This window comes from Pyrgilauda ruficollis, unplaced genomic scaffold (assembly GCF_017590135.1).
Source record: "Pyrgilauda ruficollis isolate IOZ18807 unplaced genomic scaffold, ASM1759013v1 scaffold71, whole genome shotgun sequence".
Lineage (NCBI taxonomy): Eukaryota > Metazoa > Chordata > Aves > Passeriformes > Passeridae > Pyrgilauda > Pyrgilauda ruficollis.
Window position 1 is genome coordinate 1,754,473 of NW_024528933.1, and position 16,466 is coordinate 1,770,938.

The 16,466-nt window shown below is 34.7% G+C and overlaps 1 protein-coding gene across 1 annotated transcript in view; it reads right to left on the minus strand.

Annotated features, from left to right (window-relative positions):
- CNTLN (centlein) overlaps window positions 1–16,256 on the minus strand; it is a 168,932-nt gene extending 152,676 nt beyond the window's left edge. The window contains 1 exon segment of the mRNA XM_041485556.1: window positions 16,204–16,256. Within this exon segment, the coding sequence (XP_041341490.1) occupies window positions 16,204–16,256 (53 nt within the window).
- Window positions 16,257–16,466: the final 210 nt, after the last annotated feature.

The following is a 16,466-nucleotide window of genomic DNA, read 5'->3' on the forward strand; positions in this document are numbered from 1 at the left end:
TGAAATTATCTGTCTCTTGTTCTTTCCCAAATGCAGAAAGTGTATTTGAACATAGAGTGAGCAAAATGCTTTTGCCCCTTCTTTGCAATGTAGAATGAGCAAGCTACTTCAGTTTGTGAAGTCCTTATCTCAGTTACATGGCATTTTTATGTCTGAAACAACACTTTTGAACATAATTATGGATAATTATTAAAAATTATTATGTAATTTTGGATAATTATTTTACTATATTCCAGGGGGACAGAATGTGTAACTTATACCAGCAGAAAAAAAAAGACTCAGAAGCTTGAGTAAGAGGGGTGAGCAGAGCCACACTACATGGTTAATAAGTGCACATCTATTTATCACCTCTGCAACACTTTGCTTTGTTTAACAAAGTATCTCATCTCATTGCTATCTTATTTCTTAACTGAGTTTGAATATTGATACCCTTGCTGGCTTCCATTTTAGGCAGAAAGAAAACAAATGTCACAGTAAGGATATTCATATTCCTTAGCACAAGAATTCTTACATGTGTTGACTAAAGGGCTGAGAAATATATATTCCCTAAGAATGTCCAAAAATTTCAGGCAATCCCAGCACCACAGGCGACAGAAGCATAAATTCCTTCAGATTATCTCTGTTCTCACAATACAGTCAAAACTTTTATCAGGGCTGGTATCAGCCACCTATGGAAGTTAGAAAATCCTACTTGAGCAACTCTTCCTCTACCACATAAGGAATATTTCAGAGCTGGAAGGGAATGAAACACTAGTACACATGAGTCTGCAAATCTATCTAAAGTGGATGAAAATATGCAGCTGTACACAAAGGGTTTAATCTGCCAAAGCATTCTGTAACAGTGGCCAATAAGGATAGTACACACATGAAGGATTATTTTTCTCCACTATTAGGTATTACTGTGTAGTCTAATGCCACGAGAGATTTTAAAAACTAAACTACACTGACATAATAGAGTACCCAATAACGTGGTCGTTTTTAATAGAGTTTTATGACTGCTAAAATATCTAATCCAATCTTGAGTAAACAAAGAACTAAAGAAAAATTATATGGAATTTGAAGTGAGGGTTTTGGAAACTCAGGTCTCAAGGCATCGTAACTCTTAATAGGTCTCTCCTACTTCAAAAATACAGCAAGCATATGCCATAGGACTTGAAGAAAACTAAGAAAAACCTGTCTGAAAAGGTATTCATTTAAGCGACATTTAGCTTATGAAAAATAAAAATATATGGGAAGCAGTCTTAGTCAGTTGTATTGCATCAAAAAAAAATCTACTTCATAAAGAAAATAACTCAGTGCTGTGAAATCAGATGATGAATATTCAACAAGCATTCCAAAAGACATTTCATATCTGAAATGTATTCAACATTTTAAGTGAGAGACAGAAACTTAACAAAAAAATGAACATCAGATACTGACCTTAAAGCACCTCATCACCTGCAAGCAAGCCATTGCATGATACGTTGCTAGGAAGTCATAAGAAGTACGGACAGTTTTTCATAGTTTATTGTTGCAGTTTTGGAGACAGACAAGGGACATGAAATTCCATATTCATGCAGCAACTGCCACTGTTTACTGAAGGGCAGCTCCTTTTATAGGGGCTTCAAATTTCCCGCTCACACAGAGTCCACCAACAAAGGTTTCAACTCCGCGCAGCTCACTGGCCAATGATGTGGGTGCATCCTGGGTTCAAAGGAATTGGTTGGGGTCCCTTGTTTGAGCCTGAATTCAGCTAGTCACTTTCATACTTGAGGACTTGTTTACTTCAACAAGCTAACAAGCCAGCTGCTCTAGTTGTGTCTGCCAAGGCTGAATTGTTTGTGCAGCTACAGACCACCTATAGCTGTCACAGTTTATCTTTGAAAAGCTACAAGAATGTAACTCAAGTAGACTGTGATTACAGAAATTCATGCAAATATGAAATGATGTAATGCATTCCAAAAGTTAGGCTGTGATGGCCTTTAAAAAAAAAAAAAAAAAAAAGGGAGCACCAGGGCCAAAACAACAAAAAAGTTTCAAAGCATGACAGATTATGAAACCAATTTACCCTGCCTGTAATACATATCCAGCTTACAGAAGTCACACTCTCAGCCACGTTTTAAAAAATGGTAAAAGACTTTCTGGTAAGTATATAAATAGGTACAACTTAAATGAAACAAAAACTGTTCCAATATAAAAATAATAATGCTTCTTCATACTAAATTACTTTGCTGTGGGATCCTAAATGGCTATTAACAATTACCCTTTCTCAAAGGCAACAGTTGCAGTAATCAAACCCCAAATATTTGGGGAGAAAGGTTATCACTCTCCCATAAGCATGCCACACCATAATCTACCTGAGGAAGTGACAGACCTATATTGATCTAAACTGTAAGAAATTTAATATTCAAAGTTTCCTCATGTTTTAATTACATCTAGACAACTTAAGATTAGACACACACTAGCTGATCCAAAATCCTAAGAGCTTTAGAAGGCAAAAAGGAAAGTAAGTCTTTACTCAAAGTACTTGGAAGAGTCAGTGCAGACACAGAAAGAACATACCACTAACCACACACAAGTGTGGTTCACTTCAGTACATGAAGTACTGAATAGCATTGTATCCAGCTCTCAGAAGTATCCTGACTCTAAGTCTACTTAGCCATCATCATCCCAACTCTCTAAGTCTAATAAGCCATCATCATCCCAACTCTAACTACCATCTCCTCTCTCGAAGTCAGACTTTCACAAAGCGAGACTCAATCAAGACACAAAAACAGTATAATCAGAGAGCCTCCTAACTGAACTACGCAATCATCACTTGAAAATTATCATTAAACTTGTTCTCTAATGCATTAAATTATCTGAAAATCTGGTAAATTAGATAGTTTCCCTAAGGAACTTTACAGTTGTGAGTGGTTAATTTTTTAAAATTTATTTTAAGGAGAAAACAGAGGAAGTGAATAAGTGAACCAAGAGCCAGGTAAAAGAACAAACAGCTGTGAAAAGCAGTATGCACAGCTAATTCTGATTTATTATTGGTAGTTAAGAATCTATTGAGCCCTCTGACTTTACGAGATGGTTTCAAAACATGGGTTCACGGAATAAAGTCTGGGACTGGAGAGCAAAAGAAAGAAACAGATCACTGTTAAAGCAAAAAGTATGCCTGTAACAGAGCTACATCCTAGCCAACAGCTCACAGCACATTTCTAGTTAAATGCAGCATTTTCCTCCTATCCAATGCTTGGTCAAACAAAGATGTCAAAGAACACAGTTTTTAAACACAGATCTATCATCATCATGAGTGGGAAAAGTTTAAATAAATTTAATATATTTTGCCCTTACGATGTTTTCTTTCAAGCTCTCTAGATACCACATGCTTGCTAAGGTCCCCAAAAATAGTTTAACATGTAACCACTCATAGATAAAGAAAAAAAATGTTTAAATTATTAGAAGTTAAGTACACAATGGAAGTTGTCAGAAGCCTAAAGTATAAACTGCAACCTCAAATGCAACTTTATCAGCAGTTTCTCCTGATGGCATAGGACATTTTCCCATGCTTCTTACATGATATCTCTGCACAGACACTCAAGGTAGTATTTCAGACTGGAACTTGTATATCATATTTGGATCTGCTGTCACACCATAAAATGGGACATGATAGGAATTGCATTCATCACCTCTTCTTTTTTAAAGAAGGGTAAACAAATATTCAGAAGGGTAACAAATATTCAGAAAAAAAGTCTTTGAACAACTTCATTCATTGGGCTATTTTGTATTTAAAATGTATTTTTAAAAGTCCATTGGAACATGGGGGGGGGGGAAATTCAGGCACTGTCAAGAAGCTGATGATGATCAATGACTGAGACAAACTCCTGTTTAGCTAATTAGAATCACTGATGAGCAATAATGATGTGAGCTAAGAATATTTGCAGACTTCTTTAGGATGAAAAATGGAGTGAAGAGAGGCTGTCAATTTGTACAAGTTCTAAGCTCCAATCAGTTTTCCCATGAGTACTACCTATTTTAAATGTTTAACAGAGATGCATTTAGCTACAAAGATTATCAAGATTCAGCTTCCCACAAAAATAAAGAAACTGAGAAAATATTCTTAAACTTGACACATTTCTCTGTTATGATTTTCTTCCTGTATTACACTCTACTCAATTATAGAACACGACAACCTTCTCGATGTTTGGCACCATTTTAATGGCTTGCCAAAAATGAAACATTGGACATTGAGGATATATTTATCCATGAATGAGATATGAAAACAGCAAAAAACCTTAATATTTAAAAAACCATAAGTCTGTTCAAGTTTCTAAACAACATCTTTTATAAAATCTTCAGCAAAAGCAGTACAAGCAAAGAGGTATCTTGTCCTGTACCACAGGTCTTAATCAAACAAGCACTTAACCATTTGTCAAGAAAAAGTAACTTGGAGTTGTATATAATTATGTCACATTTACATCAATTAAATGAAAGTAAATTTAGTTGATTGAATTTGCTGTTTACATGTTTCAAGGAATACATCCTATCAGTTTTACAAATCACTGAATTAAAAAAACCAAAACAAATCAATAAAACAAAACCAACCAACAAACCCCACAAACAATAAATCCAACAACAACAAAAAAAAAAAAAAACCACGAAAACAAACAAACAAAACCCCCCAAAAAACCCCAAAACATCACAGAATCAAAATCACATCTACAAATTTGGCATTTTAACAGAAAGTTAAGATTACACTGCAAACTTTGGACAGTGTGGTAAAACGGTAAAGGCTGCATTTTAACAGTATCTCTAACTATAATAAACTGCTTCTAGAAATACTTTGACTTTTGAAAGACATTTCACTGATTCTAATGGGCTGCAGAACTAGAAAGGCTATAAAATATCAGTTGATGTGATGCAGCTTTAATTTGATAACCTTATCTCCCTGCCCTCCAACTTCCAAGTATTTTACAGACTTCCATAAATACACACATTCTCTGTTTGTATTAAATAGATAATTAATCACCCATGTGCAAAGTGAAGTGATACAACACAGACTGTCAATGTTATGGTAAATATGACACCAATATTGTAATTACTGTGTACAGTCACATCCCTGTGATTGCACAGTCATTGGTCAGTAGAAACAGAGCCTATGCCTTAATCTTCCAAGTAGAAAACTCACTGTATTTCCATTTACTAAGAACTGATTAAAAAAAAAAAAAAGCTAAATCGTTTTCACTTAATCATGAGTTTCATTTCATCTAAGAGTTTAGAAGATCCTTATACTTCATGAACTACAACTGATAGACATAATTACTTTTTTTCTTTTAATACTTATAATTAGTACTTTCGAAAGATTCAGACATGCATGGAGCACTAAAGAATTTAAATTAATACCACACATTTTACACTTTTCTAACTGCTTTTCTAACAGCAGTTACTTTCTATAAAAAATTATACCTACCTATTTTTATTTCTTTACAAAAATAATTTAAGATCCAATTACAAATATTAAATGAAATTGTTTCCTTAGTAAATTATCAACAGAGCCAGTTCTATATTACATGACATGTACCAAAATGAAAAGGCATCATTACAGCAACATAAATTTTCTTGCATCTCTAACTTGATTGATTTAATTTATTAGATGATATATTAAGGAATAAGACTCTCATTTTAAGCATATGATGATGTCTTATTTTAAGCAACATACATAAGATACTAAATGTATTTTTGCACTAAAATAGTACGAAAAATAGTGACATTTTTGTCCAATAATTTTGCAAACATTTTTCATCTAAAATATACAAGTCTTTTACAGCGTTCAAAATATCAGCACTTCAGAACAGACTGCTTTAACATCTGCACATCACCAGGGTTTCCCCCAAGGATTTTTAAATGATGCCTGCCTGTGCTGAATAAAGTGCTAACTTGCACCTTGCATTTCAAACTGTGTCCTGAGCAGCCATCCAGTTGGTACAACACCAGCTGAATTCCCAGAGGCCACTGTTCAATCAGGCTTGACTGCAATTATCATGTCAATATTTTGTGCTCCGATATGCAGATATGCACACATGCAAACTGCATAATACCTTCTTCTCCATGGAATGTTGACTTATGTTCAACGTTCTGAGAATTTTTAATGAAACAGGATATTAAACTTTCATTAACTGTAGAAAATCACAATTATTTGACCTTAGCCAGAAAGGTTGTACTCTTATGCTCTATGATTCTGTCCACTATATTGGTGATAGTAACTGGACAGTCCATTGTATTTTAAATTCAGAATGACAAAATGGTAATGGCTTACATCTTGTTTACATCATTGTCCTCCTGCCATTGTGTTTCCTGTTAATTTGTAAAAAGGCGTTTTAAGAAAGCTTCTACACAATGTTTACCATACCTTCAAAAAGATGTGATATACACATTTTTAATTTTTTCAAATAACCTAGGCATCTAGAGTGCTCATTCATACAGCACATTCACTTATCCTTTTTACATAAAAAGTACTCGCCACTTTCAGTAAATTTGCATATCAGCAGATCAGTGAAGAATCTATGTCAACCTGTTTATGTTTTTTCCACAATATGCTATTCACAGGATACTGCAAACCACAGTGCAAGCTCCTGCAATTACCTTTCCAAAAATTCTTGGGTTATTTTTGATCTCTTGCTTTTCAGCCATATTTTTGTCCATCTGTTCACCTTTAGACAGATGTAACTCCTCAGGAAGAACAGGAACAAAACTCTCAATCACTGGCACTTACATTCAGGTTGCCACTGTTTCTTAAGAGTAGCCTGAAATGATAAAGCCATTCTTTGCCTTTGTTAAGACCTGCAATACACAACACACTTGAAACCTAGACGTGAAAAAACCTCTGCGTAAGGCAGGCTTGCCAAAGGAAAGTACACCATCTCACATAATACAATCCCCATGTACATCTACCAAGTCTTGTATCATTGCCACAGTTCGATCGTTAATGGATCCTGCTACATCCCCCTTCCAGAAGAAAGGAAAAGAGTCAGCTAGAAGCCCTAGAGAAAAATTAGTCTGTTGACTCATCAAGCTTGCATGTACTATAGAAGGAAGAGTCTTAAAGCAGAGCTCTGAAGTTTGCAAGAATATTTCAAAACCATTCATACTCTTGTCTGAACCCAACTCCATTTCAGTTTACACATACATTTATTTAATAAGAGCTATTTTCTAGCTACTTTTTTTTAAAATCATAAAGAACAATCTTTCAAAAAGCAGCGAACTAGAAATAGCATACTCTTTACATACTACTGAGATCAATAGTATTTAAAGTAGCTGGAAAGTATACTAACATGAGTAGTCGTTTTACAATGGCTTGTTTAAAATACCTGGAGGCTTTTACATATCCCAAAGGCATTTCTCATTTGCACAGTAAAGATAATTTTTGTTTATATCTGAATATTAAATTGGGAATGTAGTTACAGTTATCCAGCAAGAACTGCAAAAACTGCTGAAAAGTATAATATCATTGGTGTATTACAGGAATCAGCACCATAGCCTCAAAAAAGTACAGGCTACATTTTTACAATTTTAGGGCAGGAGAACTTCTATTTTGGGGCCATGAAAGCATTTGAAAATAACAGACAAATAACAGCAAGGTACTAGTAATTTCCCCCGATGCCCCTCAAATTTTATCTTTTATATTTTCCTGGTTTGTTTGGCAGAAGATACTGTAAGATATTTTCTAATGCTATAAATACAAATTACCTTACTGTAAAGCTAGTATTGCCCACTCAGTTCCTCCTAACATGTATCTTCTCTTCTTCATCACACATTACACACATCTGTGGTGTAAATTGTAAGGTTCTAAGTGAACATTTTGTCCTGCCTCTTTCTATTCTTGCCACTGTAATCTCGTGAAGAAAGCCTAGCTGTCTCCTTCATCAATTTAATGACTGAAATATACTGGACAACGTTTGATTCTTTATATAAATATATATGATCTAGGAGGGTACACATGCCTGTGCTTTCTTAGATTCTGTCTGGTTCCATTACTTATCCGGCTTATATGACCTCAGGCAGTCTCAAAGATTTGGTGGGGAATGGAAGTTTCTTGTTCATGGAATTTTTGGTGGAAAGAGCACACTGAAAAATGAAGCTATGCAAACACTAGTGTTATCTATGTCACAAGAAGAAACAAAAAAAAGTTTAAATCCATCCCATTCTGTTTGTTTCTATCTCAGAATCTCACAATAAGACTGAGTAAGATAGAAAAAGTTCTGAATTTGAATATGACTGGGTTTCTGTTGTTCTTAATATAGACGAAACAGGAAAAAAATCTGGAAGATTTAAATGTTTTTTATTAGATTTTAGTGTAAATTTTCTATTTCCAGCTCATCTGAAACTCTGTATAATATAGAAAAATGGGCTGCAAGAAGCACAGATCCTCCCGAGCGACATTCTTCACAAATCATCTTGTTTATAACAGTTATTTCATCCCATCTTTTAAACTCTTTGGATCCATGTATTTTTCCCCGATTAACAAAGCCAGAAAACCTATTGTACTGTAATTTTCTGGACAGCAGCAGTGTGTCCTGGTTTAGGGCAAGTTTGGGAGATAATGGTAGACAGCAGATTCCCTCTAAAGGCTATCAATGTACTGGAACTAAGATAAACTGATACTAGCATAAAAAAACATATTACTTATTCCTGTAAGGTAGGGAGTAAGACAAAAACTTTTCTAAAAGGATGAGAGTGTGAAGAAGTATGGTCATGAAACTGAAGCTACTGAGGAAATCATTATGCAGAGTAGTAACAGGAGAAGTCAGGACAGAATTTATGGGGCTGTAATTTGGTTGTGCAGAAGTTTCACAGGTAAAGTTGGGCTAGAAACTATTTCCAAAGAGGCAATTAGACCATTCTCAGGCAAAAGAGATGAAGCTACATAAATTAAAGAGAAAAATACACACTATTGCTCCATCTGTCAAATCAAAGAAAAGCAACCCCAAAGTTCAAAGTTGTGATTAATAAAACTCCTATATACTGAATGGGTTTTATCCACACCTATTCCAGGATTCTCAGGAGTAATGATAACACCTAAAAAGATGCTGTGGAAGCAATTTCTTCTTTCTTAATTCCATAATTCAGAGAAGCATGGAAAAGCTGTGATATACATGTAGAGCCTTGAGTTCAAAAGGTTCTAAAGCATTAGTGTAATTCTAAAGAGAAGAGGACATAAAACTACTAGAAAGCACGTTAACAGAAGTATGTTGGCAGGGTTTCACATAGCAATCACCAGCCCCTAAGCAGTGCAAAAAAATTTCAGCTTATTATCCTGTTTTTGTGCATCAAGGTGGTATACAAGAGTGCCATATTCATTGTAACAATAAGGATAATACACAAAATTACCAATTTCTGTTCTAAATAAAGCATAAAATAATTTAAAGCAAGGGACATCTATCAAGCATAAAAATATTCATAGACATGAAAAATAATAAAGAAGAGAGACGTGTAGGAACACAATTCAAGAACTCAAAATAATCCATTTGTTGACCATTATTTAAATATATGCTTTCTAACATCTCTGTGCTTCAATTCATCCTAACATCCTGATTATTTTTATATGCAACATAAATAAAGAATGTTAATAAGCCTGAACACTTGCTTCTGCCTTCTTAAGCTTCAGGTAAAAGAACTACAATTTTCCACATTGTTCAGCTATCTATAAAATGTGGTTAGGACAAGAAAGTTTTTTAAATTTTTCAATATAATTGTGCTTATATACATGCAATGTATGCATACGCATATTAAATACTGTATTTATATGTTTTAAGCAGTTCTCTCAATTTTTTTTATGTTTTATGAAGGAAGATGAATTCTACCACCAATATCCTCATGAAAACATGACCAAATTTTATTAGGAAACAAACCATTATGATTTTGCATTTCAACTTAAATGAAGAATGCTATGAATTTGTGCATCAGTCTTCATCATATATTAAAATTATTTCCCAAATCAAACCTGAAAACAAGAATAGTATACTGTCTAAACAGCCATGTTATCACTCTATGCAGTTAAGTGTCCCAGTACAAAGCCAGCAGCTACTTGATATCATCACTGGAGACCATATGTGAACCCCCAATAACAGCTCTCTTTAAAATAAGCTGTGTGGTATTCACATGCCCTCTGAACAAAGAGGAACTGTGAGACAAGCAAAGAAGGAAAACATAATTCTCATCTCTCTTGCTGTGCTGAAGTGGAATGCAATATGGAGATTATTTACCCGAAGTGAGGATGTTTTGTTCCCTTGGCCTATCAGGGCCAGGAGAGTGTGTGTGAGTAGAGACTGTCATGGGAATTGCCTTTTACAGACACAAAAAAAGGTTATACTGAGCATACTCAAAAGACAATTGCCAAGAAAGCCCTAATCTAGTGAGAACTCCCTGCAAGTTACTCACTGTACCATGAAAACACAGCCAATGGTTCTCTAGAATAAACAAAATTTTAACCATACAGAATACTGAAGTAAAATACACACCTACAATCAACATTAAACATGTGGCATTAAACATGTAACATGTGGCAGCAGAACTTACATTATTCAAACAAGGCTGCTTTTTGCTATATCTATTACTGTTACTGACACAATTTCTATTAAATATTAAGCCTAGAATACCTGCTTCACCATTAAGTTTTACCACATGCAGCTCTTTATTTCAAAATATGCAGTAAAACAGTCTTCTAACACACAGGGATCTAACCTGCAGTATACAGAAGTTTCTGAAAGAAAACTCAAGCAAGCAAGGAAATACTGTTGTTTACAAATAGACTTCAGAAAGTTTGTGAAAACTAAATGTCAGCTAAAAGCTTCCCCACATTTGTATTTTCTACTACACATTAGCAGTTATTTTTCACTGGTGTCTTGTTATTTCACGATACGATTTTATTACTGGAAGGACCAATATTAGTTATTTTACAATCTAAACCCATGTGTTGATGATATAAAAATGTTAGGGGAGAAAAATAAAATCCAGCAAAAGATGGAAGACCAGTAAGACAATATGTGTATATAAACCACAGTCCAGACTAGGATGAGACCTACTGAAACAGTCTAATATAAAATTAGGAACTAATAAGCTAAACCCACACCATACTGGCAGCTAGGCCTATTCAACAGGCAAAAATAATTAGAGTGCAGCTACGTCTACTAGTGTTTTGGAAATAGAAAATCATTTAGACTGGAAAAGACATTTATGGTCAAGGCATCCAACCAGTAACGTAATATTGCTACGTCCACCACTAATCCCTGCATGCCACATCTACACAGCTCTTAAATACTGACAGGGATGGCAACACCCCGCATTTCCCTGAATAGCCTGTTCCAGTGCCTGACAGGAAATTCTTTCTAATGTCAAACCTAAATGTTAAAAACCAAAGTGCCCAAAAGATCTTGTAATTCAAGACCATTATCAGCTTATGCAAAATGCACTACACCAGAAAGAGTTATTTTTTCTTAAAAGCAGAAAAATTTAAACTGTCTTTCACAGGTTGTGCACAACTTTTAAAATGCTAACTATGTTTCTTGAATTTCCAAACAAAATCAAACAATTACCAAAAAACTTTATTCAAAAAGAAGAGAGAAACAAGATGTTTCTAAAACACCTGAAAATATCACAATCCTTCTCTAATCAAATTAGGTTACTAGTGTAAGCTTTCTTTTTAAAACTGCAAGTGACCTTGCTGCATGTAAACAGTAACTAACTGGATTATGGTGCACTACATTTATTTTCAAAAAAAGGTAACACAAAACCTGAACTGAACACCAGATAATTAGTAACTCAAATGACTTTGTATCAGTATCCAAGTTTTTGCTCAGTACAAGTGCTAAAAATAGGTTAACTTTCAGCTCAGAATTAAGTCAAAAGAGAAACACTAAGCACCATATTAACTGGATTACTAAGTAAAATAAAAAAGTACAACCCCTAATTTCACCCTATCGCCTTACACATTTAGTATACTGAATTTCTATGTATCAGTGGGAAAGAACTATGAAAAGAGTGCACTTGTTTCACATCCTCTGAATAAAAGACACCATCTCCCAAAAATGCCTTGCCAGGTCACCTGAAGAGTTACAATGTGTGTAGACTGTGAACCTGCATGACCTACTGCTTCTACTCAGGCAGAAACAGAATTAAAAATAAAAATGTTTTTCAGATTTGGACAACTGCTGCAGGCTTCCAAAAAGCATTAGGATCTACACAGAAGCCGGATTCAGAGTTATTTTAACATCAAAAAAATCTTGTGTTTATGTTGGTAAGCTGCGGGGGAAAGCAACCAAACAAAACAAACACACAAAAAACATGCCACAAACCAGACTAAACCTCCCTAAACAACAGCAACTAAAATGCAATTTTGTTTTAATTATTTCAAAGGACATTAAATCAGTAGTCCTTCCAGCCTAAATGACACTACTTTCACAGAACCAATTAGGCTGGAAACAACCTCTGAGATCAAGTCCAACCTATGACCAAACACCACTGTGTCAGGTGGTCCATGGCACTAAATGCCACACCCAGTCTTTCCTTAAACACCTTCAGGGACAGGGACTTCACCACCTCCTTGGGCAGCCCATTCCAATGCCCCACCACTCTTTCTGTGAAGAAATTCTTCCTAATGTTCAACCTACACCTCTCCTGGCACAACTTACGCCTGTGTAATTTTGTCCTGTCACTGGTCTGTGAGAAGAAACCGACTCCCACCTGGCTACAGCCTCCTTTCAGGCAGTCAGAGAGAGTGATAAGGTCATCCCTCAGTCTCCTTTTCTCCGAGCTAAACAACCCCAGCTCCCTCAGCGCTCCTCAGAGGACTTGTGTTCTAGACCCTTCACCAGCCTTGCTGCATAGTATAAGGAAATCTATGAATCATAATAACAGGAATAGACCATTGCATCTACTCCAATTTTAGAATAATTTTAATTCAAATTGCTCAACTGATCAGAAATATGGAGAGCAGGAATTACATGATAATAGCGTTTGAGCATTTACATTTCATACAGAATTCACTTTGTCTTTTATACTGAACTACCATAAATCAATAAGAAATCAGTCCACAGGCCACAAAATCATTACAGCAGAGAGAAGACCCAATAGAACAAAGTGCTAATAGTATTCTACCTGAAAACACTCAGAAATCCTTAGTCAAGCAAACAGTCAAAAGTTTATTATGCTGATTGATGACTTCATGAGCTATGTTTAGGTAATTTTGTTTATCTATTTAAAGTCTTGGATCTGCTTATGAGCGTGCTTCCTTAACATTCCCCTTTACTGTCCCGAATACAAAACCACAGAGGTAGCTGTTGGGTTTTCTGCTTGTTTTTTTACATATTAGAAGAGCTGAGGCCCTTGGGCTTCCGTATGAATCTAAAAAGCACTATCAAACACCATGAGACTCCCTACAAGCAGGCGTGTCTGCCTTTTGTCCTACCACGCAGATTCATACATATTCCTGGTCCCAGCTGGGAAACAGTTTAAGATTCAACAATACAAGAACATGGAATAGCACTCAACTGTCAGATGAATACTTCTGAGCACAGCTTTCCTCTGTTACAAAATAAAAGCAAAAAAAAATGGAAAACCACAGCAATAGGTATTGAATTGTTCCCAATGAACAAATATGTACTATATGTATATATATACAACAAGTTGGAAGTCTTCACATTCCTCCCATAGTTTTTGATCAATATAGAGCATGTACTGAGCCTCTGACAACTGAATTTCCACCTAAATTTTCCAAAATCTCCCTTTGTACGAAATTTCAACAAACATTCTTAATGAGAACACAAACACTCAGGTACAAACTATCTCTTTTAACAAGCAGTTTAGTTCAATTTAACCTGTAACTATTCCACAAACAGGCTACTTTAAGTTGTCCAAAGAAGAGTAAAATCAGCCACAAATTTGTACTCATGACAGTGAAATTGCCACTCCTTACATAACTAAGTTCGGTAACTTTTAGCACAGTTCCATCTGTGCTAAAACAACAGTAAATGAAACGACATTAAAAAACTCATCCTAACTGTAAAATAAAAAATTTTCTTTGCAATAATCAATATTGAATGACCACTCAACAAACTTCAAAGAAACAGCTACATAGAACAGGCTAAAAGGTGTCCATTAAATGATAAACAAATAACAACAACCACAACCACAAAACATAAACCAAAGCCTTCACAAATCCTACGGAAGTAAGCAAAAGGTCACAAGAATTTCCAAAACTGCGAAACAATGATATTTCAATACATGTTTATTTTTGATGATGACAAACTGATATTTAAAGTTACTACTGCAAACTATGTATGAGCATACACAGAACTATAAAGAAATGCTGCAAATATATCAACAGATATGCTAAATTAAATCATCATATGCCTTTCACTATGCACCCAATATGTACTTTAACTTCTCTAAATGCACACAAAACTAAGCAATGTCCTGCCTAAGTGTATCTCTGCCAAAAGAATAAGGACGCAAATGCATCTTCAAATGTTACCAGTAAAGAAAAACCCAATCAAACAAAAAAACCATGAGTTCATCCAAAGTTAAAAATATGAGACCTTTATTTCACAAAAGGAAAGCTTACACAGAAATTAACAAAATTTTTCATTATTGCAACAAAGTATTACAAAGAAATTAGTCAAAGAATGCTGCGTTACTATATGTGAATTTCTTCTCTTTAACATGCCAAACATTTTAATGGCTATTTCATTTAAATCTCAGTAATATGATTAATTAAGCATTTTGTATAATGGAATGAGTATGAGTTAGAAATTATTAAGGTTTAAGATGAAAAGAAGTGTAAACAGCCTTTTTAAGCTCTTGGCAGAATTCATGGACTTGGTAAAGCTTTTCCCTGCATGGCCCTGAGAGCCAAACAATTTTTGTGGAAAAAAGACTGCTTACTTACACTGTCTGAAGCTGGCACAGAAAAACACTGCAGCTGTCAAGGCCTGGGATGTATCAATCTTCAGCTTACCCAAAGAACATTCAGCCTACTCAAGTGCACGTTAACAGCTCAAGAGTTCAGCAAGAGTGTACCTTGAACAGCTGAGATCTTATATAAAAGGCAGAATACAGATGCCATTTGAAAGCTAGCAGAAATTACTCATTACTTAGAACATATCTAATGTCAGATAAAGATGCTTACTCTACAATCAAGTTTGCATGAAAGGACAAAAATACTCTGAAAAAAGGAAGGAGAACATTGTGTATTCCCTGAAGTGACATTTTCCCCTCAGCCTACAGTTAAAGTGATTGTAGTTCATCATACTGAAAGACAAAAAGAAGTGCAGACTACCCTAGGCTTTAAATGTGTTCTTTGTAAAGTAAACTGCATTTTTTCTTACCGATTTTTAACAGGAGCAAGCTCAGAAACACTGACAAAAAGATAAGTCGCTAATAAACATTACAAGGCATAACTAGCTACAGCATGAGTGTTTGCTTTCAAGTGAAGCTCTGAATTTATAAAACATCAGCAGAAATTAAAAAACTAAGAATGCCTCTGACTTACAAGCCAGGAAAGACAAATATCCTTATTCAAAACCTTTTATCTTCCTTTTTGAAGGGAATTCCAAGAATAACTATTTCACTGGCTATGTGATATCAAAAATTCCTAAAACCGTATCAATATTGCAGTTGTCTAATGGAAACTTAGAACCACAGAATCTTTTGAATATTTTTATACAGCTTTATCAAGGAGAATTATCTGCAATCTTTTTTTTTAAAGTAATTATACTGAATTTTCTAAAGCAAAACTTTTAAACTAGCAATAAAACATGTATCAAAAGCATAAGCAGTATCTTTTTTCTTTTTTTTTTTTTAATCTCACAGAAACTACATACTTGTAACACTTTGGGTTTTACAATTTACTTATAACAGTTTGGGTTTTACATTCACAAGTAAGTTTAGTTTTTTGTTTAGATGTATATCATGCACTGTGTTGAGAACAAGGATAAACTGAAAAACTTCCCCCCTTTAACATAAACTCATATATCAAGCATCTCAGTTACCTGTAATTTGAAATCAGTACTCTTTTGGATGTTTCACTGTATTTATTTCTAAGGACGTTAATTACTGTTAAGTGTTCCTATCATACCTTAAATCTTTACAGCATTACAAATTATTATTCACTTATTATTATTCATCTTCTCAAATCTAGAAGACAATACCCTTAGACCAGAAAAGTAAAACATAAACCCCAACCTCTTCAAACTCAATCCAAACAGCCTCTTCTGCACTCCCACCTCTGCAATCATCGCTACAAAAATACAGGACAAAAACTCTCATTTCAGTTCATTAATCAGTTCTTATCCCCAGGTGGGAAAATAAAGCAGTTGGGAGGACAGAGGGAGCTATTGGTTTACTGATAATTTTTAATAAGAACTCTATAACAATTACATAATGATAATTTTCTGTGTTATGAATTGAGTATTTCAAAACACATGATTGTCAGGCTGGAAAAATTT